The sequence below is a fragment of the Sorex fumeus genome, unplaced genomic scaffold, assembly GCF_029834395.1.
Source record: "Sorex fumeus unplaced genomic scaffold, SorFum_2.1 ptg000008l, whole genome shotgun sequence".
Taxonomy (NCBI): domain Eukaryota; kingdom Metazoa; phylum Chordata; class Mammalia; order Eulipotyphla; family Soricidae; genus Sorex; species Sorex fumeus.
Window position 1 is genome coordinate 87,000,135 of NW_026606065.1, and position 20,050 is coordinate 87,020,184.

General features: G+C 43.6%; 1 protein-coding gene across 1 annotated transcript in view; it reads left to right on the forward strand.

The window, feature by feature from the left end:
- Positions 1-20,050, forward strand: part of LOC130018376 (WD repeat-containing protein on Y chromosome-like) — a 93,051-nt gene that overhangs the window by 50,458 nt on the left and 22,543 nt on the right. Inside the window, exons 8-13 of the mRNA XM_056109069.1 lie at positions 2,594-2,696; positions 10,584-10,690; positions 10,772-10,851; positions 13,448-13,502; positions 13,957-14,002; positions 16,558-16,617. Coding sequence (XP_055965044.1) covers positions 2,594-2,696; positions 10,584-10,690; positions 10,772-10,851; positions 13,448-13,502; positions 13,957-14,002; positions 16,558-16,617 — 451 coding nt within the window. The remainder of the gene's footprint in view (positions 1-2,593; positions 2,697-10,583; positions 10,691-10,771; positions 10,852-13,447; positions 13,503-13,956; positions 14,003-16,557; positions 16,618-20,050) is intronic.

Consider the following 20,050-nt stretch of genomic DNA (forward strand, 5'->3'; position numbering starts at 1 on the left):
AGGAGTCTCCTGTGGGGTAGGGAGGCCAGACCACCTCCTCTGGGGCTAGCCACATCCAGTCAGGGGCAGGTCTTTGCTCACCTCCTGCCCTTGGACCATGGACAGCCTGTGTCTGGAAATAAGAGCATTGTTTATTACCCTTCGTAGCTCAGATAGGGTCCACTGTCATTTCCCACCTATATGTCCCCCACTGGCTGCACAGACATAAATTAATTTCTCAGCCCTCACCAGCAGCTTCTCCCCAGGGATCTCCACAGGAGTCTCTGAGATCAGGGAAAAGCAAGCAGAGAAGAATACTGTGGTGGGCTGATTTCACATTCTATGAATATAACAGTGACTGGATTTCCTGAGTAGAAAAGTGATGGCATATAGTGCTGAATGCCATTTTTATAAACACTTAAAAATGTTCATAAAAATCTTAATCTTAAATCCACCTGTCGTCCTGAACAACTAAGTCACATGTCAAGAATGAATTTAAGAGATCAAGCAGATAATACAGGAAGTAGTGCTCTTGTCTTGCTTTCAGCCAACCTAAGTAGATCCCAGCACCACACAGGGTACTCTGAGCTCTTCCAGGAATTATCCCTGAGCACAGTGCATTGCTGGATGTGGCCCAACTCCTACCTTTCCCAAAATAATGTACTTACTGGAAAAGTCATCAGCTTTCATATCATCAGAACTATACGGAGAAGTAGCTGTCTGTTCCTGTAATTTCTCTTCTGAACTTGCCCACAGGGGCCATGGGAAAGGCTGGCCTGGATTGGAGAACAACTGTCAAATCGAGGATACACCCAGAATGGCAGCTCTTTACTCAAGATCTAAAGCAGTCAGCTGAAAAGCAGGGACTTAAATCTAGCGACATCCCTGTATTGAATACACAGACTGCTTGATTGACTGTGTTTTTTTTTTTCATTAAAGTTGCTGAAATTCTATCTCATGGCACAAACAGCCTCTGTTGCTAGTGCCAACAATTATTTGAGAAATCAGTCACAGCTGCCAGATCCCTGCCCGGTGTGGAAGCTTTGATCCTGATCAAAGCTCCCCACCACTTTCAGCCCTTCCTCGGTCTCCTTGTCTATGAGGAGAGGAGGCTTGGATCCCTTCTCCCTGCATTGTTAAAGAGAGATGAGGTGAAAGAAACAGGCCTGTCTCTATGCTCCAGTCCTCTCTTCAGCCAGGCTCCTCCTGACATCCTGCCAGCCTAGAACCATCATGGGGAAACCCTCGGCACCTCTGTGCTAGGTCCTGTTCTTCTGGGAAGAGGGTTCTACAAGGAGATGAGTTCAGGTTCTATGTCTGAGGCTTCAGAATCCTGTAGATTTCTCTGGGAACATTCCCACCTTGGCCTTGAGCATTAGAAGGACAATGAAGAAAGCAGAGCGGCAGTGTTGCAAAATAAGAGTCATGTATTTAGTGTCCACTACCTGCCACGTTCCTCTGGGCACTTCATCATTCCCTGCACACATTTCTGTGATGAATCCCAGTTTACATATGAGACAAGCCATGCTTGCTGAGAGATGGTTGGCTCACTCAAGGCCTGTCCCATCAGAGTGCTGACCTCAGCATATGGATATTAGGGCAAAGTTGGCATGCACCAGGGAGCCATTTGGAACTGATGGAGATGGTGGGGAGTGGTAAGAGACCTGCAGGAGTCTGCCTGCTAGGCCCCCCAGGATCTGTCTTCTAAGTGAGAGAGAAGCGCTACTTTTCAGGCTTGAGAACTCAGAATGGGTTCACAGAATGGTGCTCTTTGGGGGAAGATGCAAAAGATCAAGGAAAATGGTCCATTGATGTTTTTACAAACTCACACACCTAAAGAGACACGTGATGTGCCTGCAATGCACATGTATGTGTACATGGATATCAGTGTGTGCATGCATGTAAAGTTCTGTGATAAGGACATTGTATGTGTTTTTTTTTAACTCATCTCAAAACAAACCCTCCTGATAGGTATCATTAACCCCCTTTAGCAGATAGAAAAAATAGGGTTTTGAGTTTTTAAGCAATGTGTCGAAATCAGACAAATATCACAGACTCATCATCTAAACTCAAGCCAGAGGGCAAGGAGCAATCTGGAGGGTTAAGGGGATAGCCTTGCATGTAGCCAACCTGTGCTCAACTGCTGTTATTACTTATGGTTTCCTGAGTTCTGCCAGGAGTGATCCCTGAGCACAAAGTCAGGAGTAAGACCTGAGCACCACCAGACACTAGGTAAAGGTAAAGGCCCTCCCGTTGATCGTCGATTTGCTCGAGCGGGCCCAGTAACATCTCCATTGGAGACTTTGTTGTTACTGCGTTTGGCATATCGAATACTCTCGGTAGCTTGCCGGGCTCTCCGAGAGGGGCGGAGGAATCAAACTCGGGTCAGCCATGTTGGCCGCTTGTAAGGCGAACGCCCTACCGCTGTGCTATCGCTCCAGCCCAGACACTAGAGAACCCCAAAATAATTATCATCATGACAATAAAATTAACTCAAGCTTAATGTCTTCACCAAGCTCTACTAAGACCACAGATGTCTCCTCCCAGATAAGTATGTCGTTCTCATTCCTTCTGTTCAATAGTTGTATTTTTCTCACTGTTTTCTATGTCCAAGATGTCCTGTGGAGCCTCAGCTGGTGGTCTCCCACAGAGAGCCTGTGGTGTGCTGCAGGTACAACCCCGTCTTCCGGCAGGTGGTCAGCTGCTCAGAGGCATCAGTAAGTCAGTGAATCTGCTCTCTTTTCCAGAGAGGTCAGGATGAGTATTGACCTGGCCTTACCATTTTCCCAGAAAGCTGAACAGTGTTCTTAAGACATTATGTCCCAGGGAGAGTCAGTGACATTGTTTTGATGCTCTTCTGAGAAAGGGGTATGGGAGTACTCACAATTCCTTCCGTGGCATGTACTATGAGGGCTGTTTGGAAGAACCATCCTCGTACAGACCGGAGACAGCACAGTAGCTCATGTGCTTGTATTACAACCCGGGTTCTATCTCCAGCATCCAATATGGTCCCTTGAGCCCCACTATGAGTGAACCCTGAGCTCAGAGCCAGGAAGAAGCTCTGAGCATTTCCAGTGTGGTCTGAAAACAAAAACAAAAGAACCATCTTAATAATAAGGACACGGAATGAGTCTTTTTTAATTAAAATCTTTTTTATTGAATCACCATAAGACACAGTTACAAAGTTGTTCATAATCCAGTTTCAGTCATACAATGTTCCAACACCAATGTATGTTTCCCACCACCAATGTTCCCAGTTTCCCACCTACATCCCCCTCCCAAGCCTGCCTCTATGGCAGACACTTTGTTTCTCTCACTTCCACTTTCTCCTCTCTCCCTCTCTATCTCTCTCTCTCCTCTCCCTCTCTCTCAATGAGTTCATTTTGAGTCTCATAGAATGTAAGATGATTACTACACCCCTAACATACCAAAACCCTGAACTGGGTTTGAAGCTACTGGATATCCCATGTCCATTTATGCCTTCACAAGGGCTGACGAGCAAAGTTCTGGCTGTGTGAGCAGCAGTGTCCCCAGGAGAGGGTAAAATGAGAGTATGTGGATAAAGAGTGAGAAGAGAGAGTTTCCCACTTTTCAGGTTCTCTGTCCTGGAGCCAATGGTAGCATACGTCTCAAGTATACTTTGGGGTTGAAACGTTCTGAAATTTCACTCACTTTCTGTGTCACTGACCTAGGCTCTAGTGTTACAAGCCAGTGCCCCAGACAACCTGGCCAGCCCCCTTTCCCTCCTTGGGCCTTAGCCTACTTTTAAGAAAGATAGTTTCTGGAGCAACTCAACTTTGACCCAAACCTCTTCCTCTTCCCTCTCACCATAGCTTTACCTCCAGTGACACTCATTTCCTTTCATTAGTGTTCTTGCCTCATTTCCACCCAGAAGATTGGTGATAAAAGTATAAAAAGAAATAGATTAGCTGGTCTGTTGATCATAAAATGATTTTTTGATGACTCGGGTTCAATTCATTTCAAAGGAGGTTGGTTTATGCATAGCTCAGGTTCAGACTAGTCACGATGCATTTGTCCTTCAGATCTATCAGAATCAACTATAGCTTCAAGGAGGCCAAACTAATTTGCCTTCTGTGATTGCTAAATATTTCAGCCCTATGTTCTGACCAAGCATTCCCCATCTCCACCCTGGGATTTCCTGCCTCCTCCTTATCCCTACACATGCCTTAGCAGTCCTCCAAGGTCTGCTCATGAGAAGTCTTAATGTTTTATTTTGTTGTTTTTTTTTTTGTTGTTTGTTTCTGGGCCAAACCCAGTTGTGCTCAGGGTTTGCTCTTGTCTCTGCTCTCAGATCATTCCTGGTGGGGCTCAGAGTGCTGGGATTGAACCTAGGCTGGCCTCATGGAAAGTAAACGCTCTATTGTCTGTACTATCTCTCCAGACAAGGAGTGTTGGCTTCACTGGCTGGCTCCCACGGGTCCTTCCCTCACAGTCGGTGACCAGCACGTAAGACAGGACTGTGTTCTCACTTGCACTGTGCTGTGACATGGGCATGAGCTTTGACTCTAGCTTTGACTCCACTTGGCAGGGACTGAGGCTAGGGAATCAGTAGAACGTCTGTGTTCCCCCATCTTATTCTTTAAGACACAAGTCAGATGTCAGCCCCTCTGCAGATACATCTCTCGATTCCCCCCTCCCATATCCAGGCAGAATGAATGGATCCATTAGTCTTGGGGGATGCTGAGTCCATGGTACCATAATCGGCCTCCTTTAAGAGCCTTACTTTTGATCTGCACTCCTTTGGCAGCAGGTGGTAGGAAGATGTTGAATTGGATATAAGTACTTTCACAGCTATTACTGTATTAGGCCCCTTCTGGCAATAAACTCTTCAATACCTACTGAGTTAAAATATGGATTCAAGTATCTGCTCACCTCACAGATTTGTGGCTGTGTGCAATCTGTCACATATTCCCTCCCCCCGTCACCACCATCACTACAGTCAACAGTATGGAAGCCTCATTTCAATCTTTGTGTCTGTTTATGAGAAAATACAGCCCATGATCTTCATGAAACCTGAATTAATTGATGCCCATATACCACATTTGGTCATATAGACAAAATACTAAGGACCAATGTGGGAAGCTGGCCTTTTAACTGATCAAGGGCCTACGTGCCTGTGCTATGTATGGTCATCTTGACCTACGGAACCCCACGGCAGGCACAGCCTGTGCTATGTATGGTCATCTTGATGTATGGTTATCCTGAGAGAACATCTGTCATGGCTATCAGTAATAACAAGAAGTAACTACCTCGTGTCTGGTACGTGATACGTATAAACTTTGTAAATCATATGGATATGGCCCTTTGTGTAACCACCTCGTGTCTGGTACAAGATACGCATAAACTTTATGCGTGATATGTGAAAACAAACCTTCCTAACCATATATGGGGACGACCTTTTGTGTAGCTGCCTTACTAATGGATACATACCCTGATTGCCCCCGATAAAGTCTGTCCCTTTTTCTCTCTGTTTCTAAACTGCATTCTGTCTCTTGTGTCTTGTGTTCATTCGCTTGGTCCCTCCTTGCACCTCCGGATCCTAGGGCCATCTCTGCGGGGCAGAGAGTGGTTTGGCGGGGTCCTCCGCAGACCAACAACTCTCTATGACTCTGAAAAAGCTTGAAAACTGTATAATAAAAATGAATAAATGTTTGATCAAGTGCTTAAGCCAGAATACATATAAACTACAACTTAAAACACAATGTTATATAATATGGAATGTTTATATATAGAAATAAGAATAATTTGTAGGGGAATTCTCAAGTGGTGCTCAAGAAGTCTGGGGCTTCTCCAAGCAATCCTCAGTAAACTGGGCAGGTACTTTAAAACAAGGACTGAATATGTGGTACTTTTCAGATGCTGTGATGCCCTGGATCACCTGGGCCATGCCTGGCAGTGCTTGGAGGTCTCAAGGACTGTAACCTAGCAATGCTTGAGGGACCATGTGGTGCCAGGGATTTAACTGGGGTCAGCTTCACACAAGTCATATGCCTTAACCTCTGTTCTTAAGATATAGATTTTATGAAACAGTTTAAAATAATATTTTCATCACTGTCACTGTCCTCCCGTTGTTCATCGATTTTCTCGAGCAAACCCAGTAACGTCTCCCATTGTGACACTTGTTACTGTGTTTGGCATATTGAATACAAGACGGGTAGCTTGCCAGGCTTTGCCATGTGGGTGAGATACTCTCGGTAGCTTGCCGGGCTCTTCGAGAGGGGCGGAGAAATAGAACCTGGGTAAGGTAAATGCAAGGTAAATGCCCTACCCACTGAGCTATTATTTTAATTTAAAAGAACATTTTAAAGAAGTGCTTCTCCCAGGGACTGGACCAGGAGGACTGGTCAATTGTTGGAATCTACCACACTACCACAGTGTGTGGGGGATGTAGGGTAGGTAAGATAGAGGAGGAACCAATACAACAATAATAGCTGGAAATAATCATGCTGTACAAGAGCTAAGTAAGGGATATACATGATAATCTTTCAACACCTTTGTACAAGACACAATGCTGAGAGAGGGAGAGAGAGAAAGAGAGAGAGAGAGAGAGAGAGAGAGAGAGAGAGAGAGAGAGAGAAGAAAAGTGCCTTCCATAGAGGCAGGCTGGGTGAAGGAGGGGGGGTTATGGGAGGGGAGGGAAACTGGGGGCATTGGTTTGGTGCTGGGAAATGTGCCCTGGTGGTGTTGGAACACTGTATGACTGAAACCTAATCATGAACAGCTTTGTAAGAGTTTATCTTACAGTGATTCAATAAAAATAAATTTTAGAAGAAGTGCTTCTCATAGAAGCAGACTGGTGAGTGGGAGGTAAATGGGGGTTGAGAGGTATTGGTGGACAGAAGTGGACACTAGTGAAGGGATAAGTGTTGAAATATTGTATGCTTGAAAGTCAATCATAATTTTGTAATTTCATGGTGACTAAATTTTTTTAAAAATTATATTTTAAAGTTTTTTTTAAATCAAACATAAATGATGTGGTTGTACTTTGTTTTGTAAAATTGGATGGAATCTCAAGAAGGAGGAATAATTGAATCAAAGAAGTTCTTAAAGGAGCCCAGCTCTGATATAAAATTCCCCTTTAAAATGTAATTAAAATTTTAGTAGTGGCGAGGTGATGTCACCGTGGGATGCCAAGACTATAAATGTCAACACTATTATAAACACATTACCTTAACTATAGTAAAAATTTTAAGTTACCCTAAATAGTTACTCTAAAAAGTTGCAAGTCAGCCCTCTTTACAATAGCCAGAAACTGGAAGAAACATGAATGCCCAAGAACAGATGACTGGTTAAAGAAACTTTGGTACATCTACACAATGGAGTACTATGTAGCTCTTAGAAAAGATGAAGTCATGAAATTTACATACAAGTGGTACAATATGGAAAGTATCATGCTAAGCGAAATGAGTCAGAAAGAGAGGGATAGACATAGAAAGATTGCATTCATCTGGGGGATATAAAGTAACAAAGTATGAGATTAATACCCAAGAATAGCTGAGATCAGCACCAGGAGGATTACTCCATAACTTAGAGGCCAGTCTGGTATCCTAGAGGAAAGGGCTATTCAGATAGAGAAGGGAGCACCAAATAAAGGATGTTTGGAGGATCCTCCCAGGAGGGGAGATGCATGTCGAAAGTAGACTATGGACTGAACATGTTTGCCACTCAATGCCTCTTTTGCAGACCACAACACCCAAAAGGAGAGAGAGAACACAGGGGATTGCCCTGCCCCAGAGACGGGGGGATGGGGGGATGGGGGTGGGAGGGATATTATCCATGGTGGTGGAAAATGGGCACTGGTGGAGGGATGGGTATCTGATCATTGTATAATTGAAACCAAAGCACAAAAAATTGTAAACCTACAACTTTAAAAAAAATAAAATAAAATAAAGGGGAAAAAAAAAAAAAAAGTTGCAAGTAAAATATTCTTGAAAAGTATAAATAACACTGTTAGATTTTCTTGATGTTATACCCTCAGGCCATTTTTAAGATACTTTTCATTGCGCAATTCAATCATTTTACTTTTATTACCATTAGTGACAAGTGTAGTTTCTGGGGGGATTTATTTATTTGTTTCTTTGTTTGTTTATTTATTTGGTTTTTATTTGTTTATATTGAATCACTGTGAGATACAGTTACAGACTTTCACACTTTCTTTTTTTTTTCTTTTTTGGGTCACACCTGGTGGTGCACAGGAGTCACCCTGGTTCATGCACTCAGGAATTACCCCTGGTGGTGCTCAGGGGACCATATGGGGTGCTGGGAATCGAACCTGAGTCTGCTGTGTGCAAGGCAAATGCTCTACCTGCTGTGCTATTGCTCCTGCCACCAGACTTACACACTTTCATGATTATACTTCAGTCATACAACAATCAAGCACCCATCCCTCTACCAGTGCCCATTCTCCACCACCAATGTTCTCAAGTATCCCTCCCGCCACCCTCACCTCTTCCCACCCCTGCCTCTGTGGCAGGCACATTTCCTCCTTCTCTCTCTCTCTCTCTCTCTCTCTCTCTCTCTCTCTCTCTCTCTCTCTGTGTGTGTATGTGTTATGGTTTGCAATACAAGTACTAAGAGGCTATCGTATTTGGTTCATAGTCTACTTTCAGCACACGTCCCATCCCAAGCAATCCCTCCAGCCATCATTTACTTAGTGCTCCCTTCTCTATACCCTCTGCCTTTTCCTTCAGCATGCGAGGCTTGTTTCCAAGTCGTGGTGCAATCCTCCTGGCTCTGTCTCTACTGTCCTTGGGTATTAGTCTCCTATTACGTTACTTTATATTCCACAAATAAGTGCAGTCATTCTGTGTCTGTCCCTCTCTTTCTGACTAATTTCACTTAGCATGATAGTTTCCATGTCCATCCACTTATATGCAAATTTCATGATTTTATCTTTTCTAACAGCTATATAGTATTCCATTGTGTAGATGTACCAATGTTTCTTTAATCAGTCATCTGTTCTCAGGCACTCGGGTTGTTCTGTCTATTGATTCAGTGCTGCAATGAACGTACAGATGCAGGTGTCATTTCTACTGTGCTTTTTTGTACCCTCAGGATATATTCCCAGAAGTGGTATTGCTGGGTCATATAGAAGCTTAATTTCTAGTTTTTGGAGTAATGTCCGTATTGTTTTCCAAAAAGGTTGGACCAGTCAGCATTCCCACCAACAATGAATGAAAGTCCCTTTCTCTGGGTGGGGGCGGGGGGGTGATTTTTGCTTTAAAGAAGCATGTCTGTTTAGTCACATAGTGGAAAGGCAAGTTGTACAGGAAGATGCCTTTCTTGGTGTAGACCCTGGGCTGTCTGCCAGATGATAGTCTTTCTGCCCATCCTTCCATACCAACAGGTACTGTATTCCATCTTGGACCTTATGACAAACCATTGCATGTTCTGTAACTGGAAGATCTGCAATTGGTTGAAAACACTCAAGTAAATCCTACTAATGCTAAATGTTCACTACAATAGTAAGGAGAATTGGATGAATGTCCGGAGCTCTGCCTTACCCTAAAAAAACAGGAATTTAGAGGCAACAGAGGGAACAGTGTATAATACTGAGCAGTGTAACAGTGTATACGACTATCATTAACTTGAAATGAACTGCAGAGAGAATGCTTTCTGGTTTGCAGTATGCAGAGGCTTCCTATGGCAATAGAGCAACCTTGTTTACAGATTAAAGGGATGTTTTCTAGTCCCGAGCAAAAGCACTTTCCTACATTGTCACGGCCTTTTATCTCCATACTCCATACTCCAGTCTGCCTGAAAAATATCCTCCTGGGCCCTTACTCTCATCAGTCATGAGAGCTACCACTCAACTCCCTTTAAAGATGATTCTCAGTGAAAAAGCTGCTAACGAGCTAAATGAATGTAGCTGGAACACTGGGACAAGCTGGACAGTGTCGAGTTTTAGGAAATGGAAGCTCTAAGCAAGTCATCTTTCTCATTTAGCTTTTTGCTCTGACAGTAAATGAATGTTCTGCTCGAATTTCAAACCACCCTTATGTTCGCTGGCCCTAAATGTCAGGGAATTTTTGTCCTAAGATTTCTAAATCTTCTCCTCTTCTCACTGAGTATTATAGACTAAATTGTGCTCTCTAAAATTTATCTGCAAGAAGCATAGCCCCGGAACCTCAGAATGGGTCGGTTTGAAGACAGAGTGACTCAGAGGGTAACTGAGCTGAACTACATACATGAGGGTCCTCATTCATATAACTGGATAAGGAGGATACTCAGACACCCACAGAGACACTGGAGTTCGCACACAGAGAGAAAAGTCTGTGTGAGTGCACAGTGAGAAGGGGTCCATCTGCAAGAAGAAGAAAGTCAACCCTAGCCACACCTTGATCTTGAACTCCCACCGTCCCAAATTTGGAAAAAAAATTTCTGCAGCCTGAGCACCATAGTCTATGACATTTATATGGCAGCTCACACAGACTAATACACTCAGGTTGGCTAATGTGTGTAGAGTGTTACAGGTACTTTGGGGTGGAACTTTCTATCTCTGACACTAGACAACTAAATGTAAAATTCCCTTTCCTCTGGTAGCCAGGATCTCTCAGTCACTCTTCTTGAACTTCCCGGTGTAGGTGGTGAAAATATGGGACTTTGAAACAGGAAGGTTGTCGTCTGAATTCATTGGGGCTCATGGCAATTCTGGAATCACCTGCCTGACCTTTGACTCCAGCGGAAGAAGGTGTGTGCCCTTCAGAATCCTCCAGCCCTGAGCAGCACAGGGAGCCTGGAGACGCCACCCTAACAGGAGTCTGTTTCCTAGGCTGGTCACTGGGGGCAGAGACGGCCGCCTGAAAATATGGAGCTACAACAACGGGCACTGTCTCCACACTCTGGAACACGGCAAGTCGATTCACTTCACTGGCATGAAATCATGAAGCAAGAATATGCGTGTGTAGCGATCACAAAGAAAATTTAATTAGCTAGCATCTAGGATGCACAGCGTAATCTGACATCCTTTTTCTCTGGCATTTCATTTCAACCAGACTTTGAAACTTCCATTTGGCAGGGATTACTCTCCAGAAATGTCTATTTGCCCAGCTACTCCTCATGCACTTTTTCATTGGAGGAGCTTTGGTTTTTGATGTTTCACATGCACAGGTTAATTGTTTAGCAGCTATTTATGCTACATGTGATCTCCAGCTAGTCTTGTTCCTAACGGCCCCTGTAACTGGATCCTCTTTACCACATCGCTTCCCCCTTTCCCTCTGGTGCTCACCAGTATGTGCTCATAATCCAGGGAGGGAGAGTTGGTGGTGGTTTTACTTAATTATTTTAAGTTTCAGATGTACCACTTTATATCTCAGCTTTGTATAAGCTACATTATGATCACTTTGGATGTTTTATTTTCCCCCAACACCGTACAATGCTCGGTTACCCATTTTACCAACACAATTTCCCTTTCTCTTTGGCTCTTACATTCTATTGTCATAGTTAAAGGGCTTGGGGCAGGGGTGTGTGTTGTTATTTTGGTTTTGAGCCACACCTAGCGATGCTCAGGGGTTGCCCCTGGCTCTACTCTTAGGATCACTCCTCGTGGGCTTGAGGGACCATATGGGATGCTAGGATTGAAGCCAGGTTGGCCACGAGCAAGACAATCAGTATCTGCTATATCACTGTTTCATATTTTTGTTTGTTTGATAGTTTTTTTGCTTTGATTATTTGCTTTGCTACCTCGTCTTTCTATTATGAATGAAATCATACAATATTTATCTTTGGCCGGAAGAGATAGGGGGTTAGGCCATACCCAGCAGTGTTCGGGTCTTACTCCTGGTTCTGTGCTTCATAGTCACTCCTGGCAGTGTTTGGGGAGCCATACACATTGCAAGGGATCGAAGTGGTGTTGACTTCATTATGCCTTACCCCCTGAACTATCTCTCTGATCCCAATATTTATCTTGCCTGATCTAATTTATTTAATTTAGCAAATTCCACTATATCCAGCCAAGATCTTGCTGCAGAGGACAAGATTCCGCCTCTTTCTGTTAGACATACCACATTTTCTTTATTCACTCATCCATTATTGTGTATTGTGTACACTAAGACAATAAAGGGAATTTTCCACAAGGAAATATAACAAAGAATTTCCAAGATCGTATCTATTTTTAGATTGTATCTATTTTGTATTATTTTTTGGCAGTTCCAGGGATGGAGCCAAGGGACACCTGTGTAGGCGCATGCTTGACCACTGAGCCACAATCTGTTTCCATAACTTAGCTATTGTGAGCAGGGACACAGTGATCACAGGCCCACATACATCTTCCCATAATAATGTTGTCATCTCCTTTAGATAAATATCTAAAGGTAGAATGCTTGATTCAGATGTATGTCACATGTCTTTATTCCTTTATTTCTTGGTATATATCGAGTTTCTTCCCTTTTTGGAGGGTGGCTTGGGCCACACCCAACAGAAAAGTTAATCCCAGATCTGTGCTTAGGATTTCCTCTTGGTGGTACTCAGGGGATCCTATGGTGGCAGGGATCAAACCCAGCCTTCTGCATATGCAAAGTGTGCTCAGCCCATGGAGTTCTTTCTGATCCCTGGTTTCTTTTTTTTTTTTTTTAATGTTTACCTTCTCTATATATTTTGAACATCTTCAGAGTAAAATGAAGGTTAAAAAACTAAAAGTTGGTCTCCTTTGTGCATTGCTATAATTTTATTTTCAAAATTGTCTACTATGTTCATTGCTATGTCAGTAGTAGATAATACTACAATTCTGGTCTGTAAAACTGTAAGGAATGGGGCTGTACAGTGGTTAAGGCACATGGCTAGCATGTGCTGACCAGGGTTAGATTTCTGGCACCATGTGGTCCCTAGAGCATCAGCAGGTACAGTACTGGAAACTCCATGAGCACTAGTAGGTATGATCCTGGGACCCCAGCATTGGGTATGGTGGTTCGGGTATCCCCAGCTTTGCCAAAACCAAGTAGCACCACAACTTTGGGTCCTAGCATTGACCTTCCAGGCTAGCTAAGAATTATAGGAGGGCTCCCCAGGCCTCCTGGGTATGCTTCCCCTAACCCTTAAAATAAAAACCTGAGGAAGAGGTAAATGTTCTTTAACTGCCAGCTAGTATCAATGAAGCCAAAGGAAACCTGACAAAAATCCCTTAAAGAAATGAGTGATATTTGGCCCCCTGCTTTTGACCTGCCTGTGTTCATTCATTCATGAATTTCCTCAGTGAAAGCCTGTCACTGTACAGGTCCCTGTCCCAAGAAGCGGAGCATCTTCTCATTGGTGCAAGGGCTGTACCAGGCTTTCAAGATACAGGGAAGTAACAAAGCTTCAATGCCATGAAAGATATCTAACGGTGTTCTGAAAATGAAAGTATTAATGTTTCACCCCATCATCAACTAGGTTAAATCAATCTGTATAAGCTTATTCTCAAGCACTGATATAGAGCATGCTTTATAAATTGATGATGTTAATATCTTTCTAGATGAAAAGCAATGTGAAGTTTGTGATTGTGTCTACCTGGAGGTGAATCAAAATAAGTGAGTGCTAGTCAGCTTGGTTATAAGAGGGACATCTTTTTTGATATAAGTCTGACCCAAAGAAGGACACTAAAACAATAAAAGGAATTTTCCACAAGGAAATGTGACAAAGAATTTCCAAGGACTCCTCTATATTCCCTGATAGAAACTTAACTGGGCTCTGCCTGAGCAGCTGGAAGAAATTCTCCGCGTACTTTGATAACTGTTTTGAGGCTGGTATTCTGCACTGCTGAGCCATTCAGCCCTGATCTTTCAAGCACATAAAACTGACCCTGGTTTATTAAATCACAGTTTACCTTGATCTTTATAAAAAATTTTTTGAACAAATGAAAAAAGTTCTTTCCTCACTCTCTTTATTTCATACTGACATGACAAAATTAGACCACAAATGGATTCATTGCAAAAATTAAACATACGATACTTATGGAAATATAATCTTGTATTATTGTTCTAGGTGTATCATAGCTGTTGGATGGGACCGAAGAATAAATGTGTATTTTGTAAGTTAAATATACAAAATGATATTTCAAGCCATCCTGACAATGGGTCTCTCTCTCTCTCTTCTCTCTCTCTCTCTCTCTCTCTCTCTCTCTCTCTCTCTCTCTCTCTCCCCCCCTCCCCAGCTGCAAAGGACCAGCGGTCCCAAGGATCAAATCCAAACTTTTTTTATGCAAAGTATGTGCTCCTGCCTTTTGAGCCACATTCCCAAGCCTGAACCGATGTTTCTTTGGCAGAAGAGACAGTCCTCCCAAGCAGTGCTCGGGAGCCCAGGGGTCGCCCTTGCTGATTCTTGACCTACCGACAAATGGTTGAGTACCAGGCCATGAGGATGCAGTGCTGCTCAGGAGCTGCAGGGTCTCGCCCACAGCCTTGCAGTGTCTCCAGGGCTACACCCAGTGATGTTGAAGAGTGGGGAGACAGGTGGTCAAACTGGGGGTGGGTGCATGCAAGATATATACCCTAACCCCTGCAAACCATCTACCCAGACCCCAAAAAGACACATTTGAAATTCTTTTACGCTTTGTTTTCTGGCACAGTCAGATCATGATGTATTCCTCCTCTTTTTATTTCATTTTTTTTCGGGGGGGGGGACACCCAGCGATGCTCAGGGCTTACTCCTGGCTCTTCACTCAGATATCACTCCTGGTGGTGCTCAGGGAACCATGTGGGATACCAACGTTCAAACCCAAGTTTGTCGCGTACAAGGCAAACATCCTACCCACTATGCTATTGCTCCAGCCCCACTCCTTCTCCACCTTTCCTTGCCCCTTTCCTTTGAAAAAAAAAAACATTCCTTTGACTGAGCTTGTTTCCATTCCTTTCCTCTAGTTTTCTTTCATGGGAAGAAGTGCTGGCTAGAAAATCCTTGGGTGCAAAGAGGACAACGTCTCTGGGATCTGTTGGCAGCTATCAGTCTTGCCAGGTTTCCCCAGTCTTGGACTCCGTTCTGCAGCATGCAGGGGCTCAGGCTACATTTCCTGTGCACTCACCCCTATTGGAAATTCAACCAGCCGTGCATTATCTGTCCACTCCCTTAGCTGCTTAGCTGCTGCTACTGTTGCTTTCTCTTCATCATCATCTTCTTCTTCTTCTTCTTCTTCTTCTTCTTCTTCTTCTTCTTCTTCTTCTTCTTCTTCTTCTTCTTCTTCTTCTTCTTCTTCTTCTGCTGCTGCTGCTGCTGCTGCTGTTGCTGCTGCTGCTGCTTCTTCTGCTTCTTCTCCTTCTCCTTCTTCTTTCTTTCTTCTTCTTTTTCTTCTCCTTCTTCTTTCTTCTTCTTCTTCTTCTCCTCCTCTCTTCCTCTTTCTCCTCTCCTTTTCCTCCTCCTCCTCCACCTCCTCCTCCCCCTCCTCCTCCTCCTCCTCCTCCCCCTCCTCCTCCTCCTTCTTCTTCTTCTTCTTCCTCCTCCTCCTCCTCCTCCTCCTCCTCCTCCTCCTCCTCCTCCTCCTTCTTCTTCTTCTTCTTCTTCTTCTTCTTCTTCTTCTTCTTCTTCTTCTTCTTCTTCTTCTTCTTCTTCTTCTTCTTCTTCTCCTCCTCCTCCTCCTCCTGCTGCTCCTCCTCCTTTTTCTTCTTTTTCTTTTATTATTTCTTCTTCTTTCCTTTTTCTCTTTCTCCTCCTCCTCCTCCTCATCCTCCTCCTCCTTTGCCTTTTGAGCCACACCTGGCAGTGTTTAAGGGTTACTCTTGGCAGTGTTCAGGGGTTATTCCTGGCTCTGTACTTAGGACTTACTCCTTGAGGTCCTTGGGGGAACGATATGGGATGTCAGAGATCAAACCCAGGTCAGCTGCATTCAAGGAAAGGTTCCTACCTGCTGTACAATATCACTCCAGAGAGACCCTTCCTTAATTGCATCTGTCTCCTACCACCTTGCTTTAATGCCTGTTTCCCTCTAGCTAGAAAAGGAAGAAGGAATGATATGCACATATAGCATTTCTAGCAAAAGAAAACTCTTCCTTTATGGCTTAGAGATGCAGAATTGAGGTTGCAAGAGGGGGCAGACTGAAAATGCTGGCTAAGGCAAGATTTTAAATCTACTTGTGGCATTTGATTTTCCCTGCTGGCTGTACTGCACGCACTCAGATTTCCGAAAGCCTTTAGACATCAAAGGACTTTTTTTCATCCAAAAGGTGTGCTGTATCCCACAGCCTACGCCTTGCAGCTGCTGACGATCGGACAGACAACGACCAGGGACATCACAGCGTTAAATTTGTCCTTTGGTATCATGGGTTCCCAGGCTGATGGCTTTTGTTTGTCACGCGTGCCACAGCTCCGCGTCTTTTTTTATGAAGCAAAGCTCCGCAGACCATCCCCGGAGAGCTTGTCAGTTGACATATGATTTTCTGAAATGCAATCACCCAGACGTCAGGAAAGGATTGCTTTTTATTCCCACTGGCACTAGAGGAATTTGCTTTGACATTTCGAAAATCTACATCACTGGTGGGGTGAGGGAAGGGGTTATAAAATGTGCCAGCGCCTTTTCCTCTGAAGTTGCCAGTGTGTTGGCAGCTCATTTCACTGCTTGTCCCATCAGTGTCTTGGCTTTGGCTTTTCATGCAGGATGTGCCATGTGACTTTCATCACGTCTGGAAGCCGCAGCCACACTGGCAGGATGACCTGGTGAGGACCTACCTGTGTTCTGGCTTTGACCCCAAGCAGAGGAGGATTCCTTTCCCTGGTGAAGGCCCACTCTGTGTCCCATGACTTGTCTAGTTTTTCAAGCATCTCGGGAAGAAAAGGGAAAAAAAACCCTGTTATGGAAAATTTATGGTTAGGATCCAGATTGAGCGAGGCAGTTCCAGGGAGCCATTTCTGCTCCAGGAAGCCAGAGGGCCCATGTTCAGGCTAGGAGTTTGGGATCACTGGAGCAAACCCATGCAGCTTTGCATGACTCTAGCCAGGAATCCTGTGGTTAGGGGCAAAGCAGCCCAGTATGTGGTGGGTGTGACTTTCCTCCAAGAAACATCTGTTTCTACTGGCCTGTAAGCCCTGTGTGTTCAGGTGCCCACCTGGGAAAACTGGAGAGTTGCCAAAATGGGACTTTTCAGGGGCCCATAACCAGGAGACTTGTGATCTTGATGAGCACAAAAGAGCTCCTTCTATGTCTGTCCCTCTCTTTCTGACTCGTTTCACTTCACTCATTTGTGGAGTATAAAACAACATAACATGAAGCTGACTCCTAAGGAAAGTAGATACACGGGACAGGAAGATTGCTCCATAGTTGAAAACCTGCCTCATGAGTAAAGGGGAGAAGGCAGCTGGAATAGAGAAGGGATCACTAAGAAAATAATGGCTTGAGGAACCAGTTGGGATGGGAGATGTGGGCTGAAAGTAGATAAAGGATAAAAAAATGATAACCTCTCAGTGTCTGTATTGCAAACAATAATGCCCAAAAGTAGAGAGTATGGGGAATATTGTCTGCCATGGAGGCAGGGGGAGGGTGGGAAAGAGGGGGATATTGGTGGTAAGGAATGTGCACTGGTGGAGGGATGGGTGTTTGATCATTGTGTGAGTGTAACCCAAACATGAAAGCTTGTAGCTATCTCACAGTGATTCAATAAAATGAGAGAGAGAGGACACAATGTGCTGTGAGCTAAAAAAAAGGGGGGGCTCCTAACTTTCTACAGTGACAGGATTCAAAGACTGCCGAACATCATCTGGATGTCAGCCAGACCAGTCAAAGCAGAGCCGAGAATGAAAGATCACTCCTTGTGCCCAAGCCTCCTCATGCTCCTCTCCTCTCCCCTGCCTTAACGCCCCCTGTAAATACCCCACAAGGAGTAAAGCACTAGAACACAAGATCCACAAAGTCCTTGTCTGTCTGCATGGTGGTAGAACCAGACTCTATTGAGTTCAGTGTCTGAATGAATGATTTACCAATAACTGTTTTCATTGAGCCAATATTGGTCAAATGTCTAGTGTGAGCTAAATGCATGTTGGTCTTTGAAGATACAGTGATGAGCAAAAAGGTCCACATACAGACCCTGTCTTCATGGAAACTGCAAATTATTTTTGTTGCTACCACTGCTGTTGTTAATGTTGAATGACAGAACAAAGAAATAGGGGAAAACTTACTCCCAATCCTCTTTAAGCTTTTCCACGAAATTGAAATATCAAAAACACTTCCGAACAGTTTCTACGAAGCAAATATCACACTGATACCAAAAGCAGACAGAGATACCACAAAGAAAGAGAATTACAGGCCGATATCCCTGATGAACACAGATGCAAAGATCCTCAACAAACTACTAGCAAATAGAATCCAACTACTCATCAAAAAGATCATACACCATGACCAAGTAGGATTCATCCCAGGGATGCAAGGATGGTTTAACATTCGAAAATCAATCAACATAATCCATCATATCAACAAAAGAAAAGATAAAAAGCATATTATTATATCAATAGATGCAGAGAAAGCATTTGACACGATCCAGCACCCCTTTATGATGAAAACCCTAGCCAAAATGGGTATAGAGGGAACCTTCCTCAACATAATTAAATCCATCTACCACAAGCCTACAGCAAGCATCATCCTCAATGGGGAAAAACTGAGAGCCTTCCCTCTAAGATCAGGGACGAGACAGGGATGCCCACTATCTCCACTGCTGTTCAATATAGTACTGGAAGTACTTGCAATAGCGATTAGGCAAGAAAAAGATATTAAGGGCATTCAGGTAGGAAAGGAAGAAATCAAGCTCTCACTATTCGCAGATGATATGATACTCTACTTAGAGAACCCAATAACCTCCACCAAAAAACTCCTAGAAACAATAGACTAGTATAGTAAAGTTGCAGGCTATAAAATCAATACCCAAAAGTCCATGGCTTTCCTATACGCAAACAGTGAGAGAGAAGAAAGCAACATGAAAAAAACAATCCCGTTCACAATTGTGCCCCAGAAAATCAAGTACCTAGGAATCAGCTTAACTAAGGAAGTAAAGGACCTGTACAAAGAAAACTACAAAACGCTACTTCAGGAAATAAAAGAGGACATGAGGAAATGGAAAGATATCCCCTGCTCATGGGTCGGGAGACTTAACATTGTCAAAATGGCAATACTACCGAAAGCATTGTATAAATTCAATGCAATCCCTATAAGGATACCCATGACATTCTTCAAAGAAATGGAGCAAACACTCCTGAAATTTATATGGAACAATAAGCCCCCACGAATAGCTAAAGCAATTCTTGGGAAAAAGAAAATGGGAGGAATCAACCTCCCTAACTTCAAACTGTACTACAAAGCAGTAATAATTAAAACAGCATGGTACTGGAACAAAGGCAGAACTGCAGACCAATGGAACAGGGTTGAATACACTGACATCTCCCCTCAATCATATGATCATCTAATCTTTGATAAAGGTGCAAGTAATGTGAAGTGGAGTAAGGAACGCCTCTTTAATAAATTGTGTTGGCATCACTGAATGGCTACATGCAAAAAAAATAGGCTCAGAACTCTGCCTAACACCATGTACAAAAGTAAGATCAAAATGGATTAAAGACCTCAACATCAGACCAGAAACCATAAGGTACATTGAAGACAAAGTTGGCAAAACCCTCCGTGACATTGAAGCTAATGGTATCTTCAAAGATGCCACGCCACTGGCTGAGGAAGTGAAAACAGAGATAGATAAATGGGACTATCTTAAACTAAGAAGCTTCTGCACCTCCAAAGAAACAGTGACCAAAATACAAAGACCGTCTACAGAATGGGAAAGGATATTCGCTGAATACACATCTGACAAGGGGTTGATATCCAGGATATACAAAATACTGGTTAAACTCCACAAGAAGAAAACATCCAACCCCATCCAAAAATGGGGCAATGAAATGAACAGAAACTTTCTCAAAGAAGAAATCCGAATGGCAAAAAAGCACATGAGAAAATGCTCTACATCATTAATCATCAGGGAGATGCAGATCAAAACCACAATGAGATACCATCTCACACCTCAGAGACTGGCCCACATTCAAAAGAACAAAAGCAACTGATGCTGGCGGGGATGTGGCGAGAAAGGGACACTCCTTCACTGTTGTTGGGAATGTCGAC